This window comes from Rhineura floridana, chromosome 4, assembly GCF_030035675.1.
Source record: "Rhineura floridana isolate rRhiFlo1 chromosome 4, rRhiFlo1.hap2, whole genome shotgun sequence".
In the NCBI taxonomy this organism is placed as follows: Eukaryota; Metazoa; Chordata; class Lepidosauria; order Squamata; family Rhineuridae; genus Rhineura; species Rhineura floridana.
In genome coordinates, this window is record NC_084483.1 from 143,031,356 (window position 1) to 143,042,995 (window position 11,640).

At 41.0% G+C, this 11,640-nt stretch overlaps 1 protein-coding gene across 4 annotated transcripts in view; it reads left to right on the forward strand.

Moving 5' to 3' along the window:
- EFCAB2 (EF-hand calcium binding domain 2) overlaps positions 1-5,570 on the forward strand; it is a 30,330-nt gene extending 24,760 nt beyond the window's left edge. For 3 of the 4 annotated variants that reach the window (XM_061626401.1, XM_061626404.1, XM_061626403.1), the window contains exons 5-8: positions 173-215; positions 313-379; positions 2,610-2,788; positions 4,658-4,733. In XM_061626401.1, the coding sequence (XP_061482385.1) occupies positions 173-215; positions 313-379; positions 2,610-2,740 (241 nt within the window). In that variant the 3' untranslated portion in view covers positions 2,741-2,788; positions 4,658-4,733. Of the gene's footprint in view, positions 1-172; positions 216-312; positions 380-2,609; positions 2,789-4,657 lie in introns of all 4 variants that reach the window. The other variant, XM_061626402.1, reaches the window with a different exon arrangement.
- Positions 5,571-11,640: the final 6,070 nt, after the last annotated feature.

Consider the following 11,640-nt stretch of genomic DNA (forward strand, 5'->3'; position numbering starts at 1 on the left):
ATGACATTAAAATGGTGTTTGTAGCCTTGAGGTTATGCTGATTCCACTGGCAAATATCCCAGTGCAAAGGTTTAAGATTGAGGGCGAAGGGAGGGCAGGATTCCAATGCAGCAGAAAAACAATTGAGAGATATATTACAACGCTAACCATTTTATTAATTGAATGATTTCAGGTACCGGCCAATTCCAGAAGATATTCTTTTATGTGCATTTGAGGTCTGTATCAATTAAATTCTACTTATGGAGGACAATACTACTTACACCAAGAAGGAGGAGGAGCAACACACACTAGATACTATTCCTTTCTTTTTAGGTTTTAGACCAGAATAAATGTGGACATCTTACTAAAGATGAGTTGGTTAAGTATATGACTGAAGAAGGTAAAAATGTCTTCATTAAAGTTAGCTTTGCATTTGAGAATCATTATATAGCCATGAGAGTGGCTGTACACTATAACCAGCATGGATTTTTCACATTCCGCCATTTTAAATTGAAAGGAAAGGGACTTTCCCTGTGTCCATCCACCCAATCTCCTCCCCTCCTTCACCCATCTCCTCTCCACCTTTCTCCCTCCGCCTTCCTGCCCCTCCCCCAGGTCAGTTTCACCTATCCTAAGCATGATTACACAGGAGTAAACCCCATTGAACTCAGTAAGCATGCAAATGATCAGACCTGCTTTTCCTCCCTCTGCTTCCCCCTCCTTCCCCTTATCTACTTCTCCTCCTTCCCTCCTCTCCTCCACGCTCTAGCGCACCCTGCCTTCCCCTTCTCCTTCCCTGTGGTCAGGTTCACCAATCCTACACATGATTGCACAGGAGTTAATCCAATTGAACTCAATAAACATACAAATGATCAAACCTGTCCTCCTGCTCCCCTCCCCCTTCCTCATGATCCCTGCCCCTCCTCCCCTCCCTCTTCCCCCCCTGTGGTTAGTTTCACCTATTCTAAGCATGATTGCAGGGGAGTAAATCCTATTGAACTCAATAAGCATTCAAATGATCAATCCATTCTCAGCAAACTTGCACAGGATCCCATTTCTTCCTCCCAGATTAAAAAGCAGAGGAATTCACTAATAGGAAAAAAAAGCCTTGCAATTTAAGAATGTACCTATAGCCCACAGATATTTCTACCAAACATTAAAAAGCAGGGAAATAGGACAGCTATAGTAAATGCACCAGGGGAGCAGGAGACGTGAACTCCTCTCTGAGATATTGTACTGCCCCACAAATTTGTTAAAATGCAAATACAATTTGGGTTGGTCTTTCACAGTCCAATCCACTTCCTATGTAGCTTGGAAGTATTTGATAATGTGTCTCTGAGCATATGGTGAGTGGTGGCAACACCTGCAATTAGGATTGCATCTCCAAAGATGGAGAATTACATTTTTGGTATGTTGGCGTTCTTCTTACTTGCTTCTTTCCTGTGTTACTAATGTTTCTACAGAGAATCTAACCTAGAAAATTATATTTCACTCAATATTCGTCCTAGACATCTGTGTCAAATTTATTTTTATTAATTTCAAAGCCTTTTTATTGGTCAGTGTCATGTGATAGTGAAGACAGTCTTTTGTGATTCAAACGAGGTTATATTCTGTTTCTATTTTGGGTGCATTGGATCTGAAATTTCAGCTTTGGTGTAAAATTAGACTATTACAATATGTTGTTACTTCAGCAATGAATCTAGCTATGGGAAAAAACAAACTTGGGCTGCCCAAGATGTATGTGTTCAGCCTGCTATGCTTAAACCACTCCACTTAAGGAAGGGTGGGCATGGTCAATTGAAAACATAGAGCACACCTCAAAATTTGCCAGAACATATTTTACCCCCCACTGTGTGCAAACTGAGACACTCCTCATGTCCACCGAGGCTATTCTGCAGAATAGTCAGTGCCATTATTCCGCAATTGTTTTTGTAGTTTTTTTAGTGTAAATTATACAAAGTGTTGCTATACTTCACATCTTCACAGAAACCTCAGCAAAAGAAAATAATTTACCATAGAAAACTTCACTAAAATTGCAAAGTAAATCAAACATATTAAGTGAATAGCTGAACTATATCAACTGTGTTAATATTGTTGCTTCCTCCCTGCTAAAACAAGATCAGCACAGCACGTCTTGTTTCTGTTATTCGGGCTGATTGCAAGTGTTGCCACCACTCACCATATGCTCAGAGGCACATATTACCAAATTCTTGCGAGCTACACAGGAAGTGGATTGGACTGTGAAAGACCAACCCAAATTGTGTCTGCACTTGTACAAATTTGTAGGGCAATACAGTATCTCAGAGAGGAGGTCAGGTCTTCTGTTCCCCTGATGCATTCACTATAGCTGCCCAATTTCCTTGCTTTTTAAAGTTTGGTAGAAATATCTGTGGGCTATACATGCATTCTTAAACTGCAAGGCTTTTTTTTGCCTATTACTAAATAGAATCATAGAATAGTAGAGTTAGAAGGAGCCTATAAGGCCATTGAGGCCAACCCCCTGCTAAATGCAGGAATCCAAGTTAAAGCTTACTTGACAGTTGGCTTCTAGCTGCCTCTTGAATGCCTCCAGTGTTGAAGAGCCGACCACCTCCCTAGGTAATTGGTTCCATTGTCTACCGCTCTAACAGGAAGTTTTTTCCTGATGTTCAGTCAAAATCTGGCTTCCTGCAACTTGAGCCCATTATTCCATGTCCTGCAGTCTGGGATGATCGAGAAGAGATCCTGGCCCCCCATGTGTGACAACCTTCCAAGTACTTGAAGAGTGCTATCATGTTGAATAGCACTGGGCCCAGAACCGAGCACTGTGGTACGTTGTTCATTACCTCCCCCAGTTTGAGAAGGAACCATTGGCATTGTTTGAGTATAATTCTGTAGCCAACTGTGGATCCACCTGACAGTTGTTCCATCCAGCCCACATTTAGCTACGTTTCTAATCAGAATATCATCGGGCACTTTGTCAAAAGCTTTGCTGAAGTCAAGCTATGTTATGTCCGCAGCATTCTTACAGTCTTACCAGGGAGGGTACCCGATCAAAAAATGAGATAAGATTAGTCTGGCAAGATTTGTTCTTGATGAAAATAGCATCATCTTTGTATAGTACCTTGAGCATCTCTATGTGACAATTAAAGTATAGGAGGAATTAGAACTGGACACCTTAAGAAAAATCCAACTCCTTGAACAGTACTACCTCCCCTCCCACTGCCAACCTGGAGGCAAAAGCAGCATACAGAGAGGGAGCTGTGACGCATCATCGAAATTGTCAGCAGTTAATGTTGGGAAATGGGTTGGCCATGGCCCACCACCCCTCCTTTCCTCTTCAAACTATCTCAGATCAGTAGAAAACTGACTGCTGATCTGACATGTATAGTGGTACTCCATATTGGCTCAGTTTTGCATGCCTTCCTAGCACTGGTATATAGCTGAGGAGCTAGCCTATACCAAATATAACTGGGAGAGAAAAACAACTTCACCTGTCAATCTTACGACTTTCTGATATTTAAATTACGGTAATATGCCAATTCTACTTTGAAGCAATTTCTGCGCATTCCCACTTGTGAGTTGCATATTTCACTTTATTTCCAAATAACTTTAAGAAATGTTCAACAAAACGATGTACATGAGTACTGTTTCCTGATAATGAATATCAAGAAGCTGTATAATCTTTAATCCCTGTAGCTGTTCTTCTCTTTTACTCTTTTTTATTTTTTTAAAATCAGAACATTCTTTGTCGATAGTAGCTGCAAATCTGGAAGAAAAAAGTGAAATACGTCATTTTAAAAAATCCACTTTCATAAAGGGACTTTGGTTTTGTGTAATTGTTGCTAGAGTCTTCATTTATTTTAATGGTACCTGAAGACTTACTTCATATACTGTAGGGCCCCCTTTTTGGTGGTCCGCTAATACGGCGGCTTTCAATTAGAGTAAGGCCCCGTTCATACGGCACTTGTTCCGCTTTTATGGTGTTTTTTGGGCACCGGGCAGGGGTCTGGAACGTAACTCGCCGTATGAGTGGGGCTCTACTGTACTATAGTGACAAATCCATCTTTGCCATGCTAAGTATATATTCATTAAGCAGCCCAGGCCACTAGTAGCACACACTTTTGCAAATATGGACTTATTTGATATATTTAGAACATTTAATATGCCACCCTTTAGTCCAAAAGAATCCCCATAGCAGTTTCCAAAACAATTTGAAAGAAATTGTTGCTGGAGGAGCTTAGAATATAGTGAATGTTTCTGTCCCCTGATTTTTGCCATTGTGTGTGTGTGGGGGGGGGTGGCACTGTGAAGGCACCCACTGTGGCCTTAGAAAGTGTGGAATGGAATGCTACTGCCAGCAGTGATCCTGCTGATAGTTGCCAGCATAAGGCTCCAAAACAAGTGTGGTGAGGGTGCAGAGGCAGAGCCAGACATTCCTGCTGTCACACCCGCACTGCCCCTCTCTTCCCGCACCTCCCTCCTGTCTCAGTAAATGGAAGTGACCCTTGGCATCCTGAAGCCAGGTATGCAATGCTGCCCTGCCAACCACTACTCTAAATGTAATGAAAGAAAAAATCCTCAAGTTTGTACTTTATTCTTGGTATGATTGAAAGAAATTTAAATAGCAAGAACGCTTGAGAAGGTTGAGCAGTTAAAAAAAAATCACCATTTGTCAATATCCTTATTTTTGCTGCAGGTGAGCCTTTTACACAGGAAGAAATGGAGGAAATGCTCTCTGCTGCTGTAGATCCAGAAACAAATACTGTTCGATACAAAGACTACATTTCCATGATGGTTGTGGATGAAACTTAAGCACTTCTTGTGTAATTCATAGGTCTGAACTTTTTGCTTGAGATTTGTGAATTAATTTCATTTGAGTTGCTCTTTATTTGCCATGGGATTGCAGCAGAGGGTTATGCTGAAATAATTTATAGGAATATCGTCTTTTTATACGCTTAGTTAAATACAAAGTTTCTAAAAAGATAGTTTTAAAATGTCAGTCTGTTTGGGTAAGAGAAAATAAGCAAAATTCAGATTATGCAGAGGAAACACAGTACAATTCTATATATGTGACTAACAAGTCTGAGTTGAACCGGGCTTATTCTCAGGTAATTGGATAGTTAATAGGGAGTAAGTCCCATTGAGCACAGCAACTTATTTCCAAGTAAGCATGCATAGGATTACACTACTAAATAATGATTTTGAGGGGCAAAATAGAAATAATTTCATAAATGAATTCAGATGTAGACAAACTAGGTAAAGTAGGACTTTAAAGCACAAGGAAATAAGCAAAGAAGTTACAATATAACTAACAGTTTGAAGGAAACTATTAGAAATCAAAGTTTATATTTAAAATTGATCCTTATTTTTTGTCTGGATAGACATGAATTTGTCAAATACTGTGTTTATAGCAAAATTCTCTAAAACAAGATGACTTTGATCAGACTTCCTTAAGGAAGTTATGCACGTAGTCAAACTCAGCCTAGTTGTTTGTTGATGCTTGAAATCTGGGGTGGAGCTGTTATTGAAAGGATTTCTGTAACTAAAAGCAGAGCGCTGGTGAGGGCTCTTGAGAACAATCTTTTTCCATTGTCCTAATAAAAGCAGTTTGTGGACTTTCAGGTATGTTGTAATGCTTCTCTGTTTATTTAGGGTACTTTTTTCTCCATCCTAGGGGTCTAGTTTACGCTTAAGAAGATTCTCCTAATTAAATTGTGTTTGTGCTGAAGATCTCTTCAGAGGTTTACAGCATTAGACTTTCTTATTGATTCTCTGTAATAGTTAACTAGGAGTAGGCCAGGTAAGAACTAGACCCCAGTGTGCTTAAGACTTTACAAACACACTTGTAGAGCTTGGAAAAGTTACTTTTTTGAACTACAGCTCCCATCAGCCTAATCCAGTGGCCATGTTGCCTAGGGCTGATGGGAGTTGTAGTTCAAAAAAGTAACTTTTCCAAGCTCTGACACTTGGTGATATACACCTGGCCCAAAGTTAGCAAACAAAAGACAAAGCAGTGGATAAGATGTGCATAATCACAAGACCTCTGTGTTGGGTGGACTTACAGGAAATAAATGCAACATAGAGCAAATAGACATTAGACCAACCAATGTTAAACATGCTGGAAACATGAACTTATGACTTATTTAGAAAGTTCCTCTAAACCTCCCTGTCTTCTGGGCCCTCTTGTGATTCAATTTCTCAGCCAAGCTTATCATGTGATAGCTGATTTATAGTGATCATGCTACAGCTACATCATCTCTAGCAACTTATATTTATAAATGTGGCATGACTTAAATGCTACTAAAATTTCCTAAGTCCATGCTATTTTAGGTGCTTCTGAAAAACACTTTGCTGTACAGGTGATCTATGTGATAGTGAATAACATTTAATTTCTCTTCCACATGTGGTAGTTTAAACAGGTGGAATGTTCTCATACCTTATCAGTTATCCATGGCCCATACAATGCTGATATGCTGTGACATATTAAGGAGCCATTTAAATATCACTCTCCATCATATGGATTACCTATATAGAGAAGAGATTTTTGGTAGAATCTGAATGTGGTGGCTTTGAAAATTGGCTGTTATTCTGAACAGAGTTAACATACCATAATTTTGTCTTTGAATGAGCCTGATTTTAAGTCTAGTGTCAGAAAAAACATATGCCAATGTGTTTTAATAGGGTAATTAAAACTACTCAAATTAGTGTGCTTAGTTTATCAAATAAATAAATCTCTGAAAGGAAATAAATTGCTTTGGTGATGAAAAAAATAACTCTGATTATCTGCATTACAAGGAAAATCATGGCAGGCATAATAGAGGACATTCATTTTGTTATCTTTGAATGATTTGATGTTAGTGCCGTGAGGTAAGATGATCAAATATATTTTGTATGAACTAAATATGAACTGAAAGGAAAATGGACAACAGGCTTCTGCTCTTCCAATAAATATTAGAAAGCTTAGGAGGTGTTTGAACAATGAAAGTGTATGACTCTCATGATACCTTTGGTCTCTACAGGTAATTCTATTAACTGGGCATTTAAGAAAGAGAGAGTCAAAAAGATTTTATCTTTAAATAACTGATTTATGCTGTTCTTGAGTTATTAATCAGGGTTTTTTTGACACATGAGATTTACACAACATAACTTGGCAATTTTAGAAGAATGCTGCTAATGTGGTAGTCAGTGCCATTGCTGCTGCCCTGGATTTCCTTGTCTCATGCTCTAGTCCAATATCCACTTGCCAGGAACAGGAGTAAACCCTACTGAATTTTAATGGGATTTCTTTCTGAGTAAACATGCATAGAATTGGGCAGTCAAGGTGTTTTCAATTTTAATTATTTTTCACTGTTGTTTTAAGGAAGACTGCAGGATCGTAATCCAGTAGGAATCTCTAAGAACACAAAGGCCACAACTGAATGCAAAGTTAAATATACCTAAACCCATTGAAACCAATAAGCAAGTGTGCTTAACTGTGTGTTGAATTATGGCCAATATCTTTACCAGCTATTCCATTGCTGGAATTTCTACACCCAGCCAACCTAAACAGTTAAAGCAGGAAAACAAAATAAATGTATGAAGTCTGGAATATTTATTATATAAAATACAACACAACTACTTGGGAAACTTGAAAACGTTGATCCTATACCAGCAAAAAATGGTCTAATAAGATATACTACGTTATCTCTCTGCACCCATTGTCATAGAATCATAGAATAGTAGGGTTGGAAGGGGCCTACAAGGCCATCGAGTCCAACCCCCTGCTCAGTGCAGGAATCCAAATCAAAGCATTCCCCACAGATGGCTGTCCAGCTGCCTCTTGAATGCCTCCAGTGTTGGAGAGCCCACTATCTCTCTAGGTAATTGGTTCCATTGTCGTATGGCTCTAACAGTTAGAAAGTTTTTCCTGATGTCCAGTAGAAATCTGGCTTTCTGCAACTTGAGCCCATTATTCCGTGTCCTGCACTCTGGGACGATCGAGAAGAGATCCCGGCCCTCCTCTATGTTACAACCTTTCATGTACTTGAAGAGTGCTATCATATCTCCCCTCAGTCTTCTCTTCTGCAGGCTAAACATGCCCAGTTCTTTCAGTCTCTCCTCATAGGACTTTGTTTCCAGTCCCCTGAACATCTTTGTTGCCCTCGTCTGAACCTGTTCCAGTTTGTCTGCATCCTTCTTGAAGTGCGGAGACCAGAACTGGATGCAGTATTCAAGATGAGGCCTAAGCAGTGCGGAATAGAGGGGAACGAGTACTTCACGCGATTTGGAAACTATACTTCTGTTAATGCAGCCTAATATAGCATTTGCCTTTTTTGCAGCCACATCACACTGTTGGCTCATATTCCGCTTGCGATCAACAACAATTCCAAGATCCTTCTCACCTGTCGTACTGCTGAGCCAAGTATCCCCATCTTATAACTGTGCATTTGGTTTCTTTTTCCTAAGTGTAGAACTTTGCATTTATCCCTGTTGAATTGCATTCTGTTGTTTTCAGCCCAATGCTCCAGCCTCTCAAGGTCCCTTTGAATTTTGTTTCTGTCTTCCATGGTAATAGCTATGCCCCCCAATTTTGTATCATCCGCAAATTTGATAAGCATGCTCTGTAGCTCCTCATCCAAGTCGTTAATAAAAATGTTAAAGAGCACTGGGCGCAGGACCGAGCTCTGTGGTACCCCACTTGTTACTTCTGCCCAGTTTGAGAAGGAACCATTGATAAGCACTCTGAGTACAGTTCTGGAGCCAACTGTGGATCCATCTAATAGTTGTTCCATCCAGCCCACATTTAGCTAGCGTGCTAATCAGAATATCATGGAGCACTTTGTCAAAAGCTTTGCTGAAGTCGAGATATATTATGTCCACAGCATTCCCACAGTCCACAAGGAAAAAATGAGATGAGATTAGTTTGGTAGGATTTGTTCTTCATAAATCCATGTTGGCTCCTAGTAATCACTGCATTGCTTTCAAGGTGCTTACAGATTGACTGCTTTATAATCTGCTCCAGAATTTTTCCAGGGATTGATGTTAGGCTGACTGGTCTGTAATTCCCTGGTTCCTCCTTCTTGCCCTTTTTGAAGATAGGAACAACATTAGCTCTCCTCCAGTCATCCAGCACTTCACCAGTCCTCCATGATTTTGCAAAGATAATAGAGAGCGGTTCTGAGAGTTCTTCAGCCAGTTCCTTCAATACTCTAGGATGCCGTTTATCGGGCCCTGCCAATTTGAACTCATTCAAAGTGATTAGGTATTCCTTGACCATTTGTCTATCAATCTTAAGTTCCAGTCCTGACCCTTCTACTTCATGTTTCCCGGGAGGGTCATAGGCCCTTTTTTGGGAGAAGACTGAGCCAAAGTAGGAATTGAGCACTTCTGCCTTTTCTTTGTCATCTGTTATCATTTTGCCATCCTCATTGAGTAGCTGTGCCACCATTTCTTTTCTCTGTCTTTTATTATGGACATACCTGAAGAAAGCTTTTTTGTTGCTTTTAGCATCCCTTGCTAGCCTAAGCTCATTCTCAGCTTTAGCCTTCCTGACACCATCCCGGCAATTCCATGATACCTGCCTGTACTCTTCCTTTGTGGCCTGGCCTTCTTTCCACTTCCTGTATGTGTCCTTTTTTGTTTTCAGTTCATCTCTAAGCTTTTTGTGAAGCCACATTGGCTTCTTTTGCTGTTTCCCCCCTTTTTTCCTTCTTGGAATTGCTTGCCATTGCACTTTTAGAATTTCCTTTTTTAGAAATTCCCACCCATCTTGGACTCCTTTTCTCATTAGGGTGGCTTGCCATGGAACCGTACTTACAATTGTTCTGAGTTTATTAAAATCAGCTTTCCTGAAGTCCAGGGTGCGCGTATGGCTACTCTCAGCTTTTGCTTCTGTTAAAATCAAGAATTCAAGTATGGTGTGGTCACTTTCCCCCAGAGTTCCCGTAACTGCCACTTCATCCACCACATCATCTCTGTTGGTTAGAATCAAGTCCAGGATAGCTGATCCTCTGGTGCTTCCTCCACTTTCTGTAGGAGGAAGTTATCTGCAACACAAGTCAAATTTCTTGGAGGGGCCGTGTTTGGCAGAATTTGTCTCCCAACAGATATCAGGATAATTGACATCCCCCATTACTACTACATCATGCTTCCTCGAAACATTGGCAATTTGCTTTTCAAAAGTTACATTCTCATCTTCTCCTTGATTGGGTGGTCGGTAGTAGACTCCAAGCACCACATTCCTTTTATTCCTTGCCCCATTCATTTTAATCCAGATACTCTCGGTGGAGCTACCAAGCTCATCTTCCTGTATTTCTGTGCAGGGATATATAATTTTAACATATAGCATGACTCCACCTCCCTATTTCTTCCTTCTGTTCTTCTTGAACAAGTTATATCCTTCAGTTGCTGTATTCCAGTCATGGGAGTCATCCCACCAAGTTTCAGTTATACCTATCAAGTCGTAATTACCATCCTGTATTAAGAGTTCAGGTTCGTCCTGCTTGTTTCCCATGCTCAGCGCATTAGTATACAGACATCAAAGACCATGTGATTTATGGCTTGGCTTCCTTACTACATTTTTCTGAGGACTGTTACTGGGCCCTATTAGAGCCGATCTCTTTGGTCCCGCTACTGTGCATAAGCCTTCATCAGTCGTTACCACCAAGTTTACGTCTCCTTCCCCTTTATGAATCAGTTTAAAGCCCTCCTGATGAACTTCTCCATGCTGTGGCCAAACACATTCTTCCCAGTCCTTGTGAGATGCAACCCATCACTTGCCAGCAGTCCATCTTCCAGGAACCATAGCCCATAGTCCCAGAATCGAAATCTCTCACGTCTGCACCACCTTCGTAGCCATTCAGTCACACAGAGTATTTTTCTTTCCCTTTCTACTCTTCTAAGTACTGGAAGGATGGATGAAAAAACTGTCTGGGCCCCAAAGTCCTTGAGTTTCCTTCCCAGAGTTTCAAAGTCTGATGTGATTTCTTCATAGCTCCATTTGGCAGTGTCATTTGTTCCCACATGGATGAGGAGAAAGGAATACCTGTCGGTGGGCTTGATGAGTGACGGCAACCTTTCCATCACATCTCTAATTCGTCCTCCTGGTAGACAACATACCTGGCGAGTCCACGGATCTTCTCAGCATACTTGGGTTTCGATCCCACAGAGTACGGAGTCTCCCACTACTAGTACTCTTCTCTTCTTGTTGTGGGGCGTGGTTTCATTGTCCCTGCTTGATTGAGCTTCAGCCTCCCTCGTTGTCGCATGGGGTCCCCTGTAATTCTTCCTCCACAGGCTGTCCTCCAGTCTTCTCCTCGAGTGGTTGAAAGCGGTTCCATAGCTCCACTGGTGAAGGGTGTCTTCTAGCTCTTCTGCTCCTGTCACTCTTTCCCATGGAGTTTCCTCCACTTCGTTATTCCTCTCCAAAGCAGTCTCCTCTTCTGCTACCACATGCTGTTGCTCCTCCACCTCCACATCTCTTTGTTGCTGTTGTTCCAGCATTCTGTCTAAGAACTCTTCATCTTCTCTTATAGTTCTCAGTGTGCCACCCTCCGTTCCAGGCCTCTCACCTTCTTTCAACAGTGCCACGAGCTTGCACTTGTTGCAGGTGTGCGCCATGATGTTCTCAGGCAAGAAAACAAACATGGCACACACCTTGCAGGTCAGTGTCATGGCCCTGTCAGAGGACTCATCAGACGA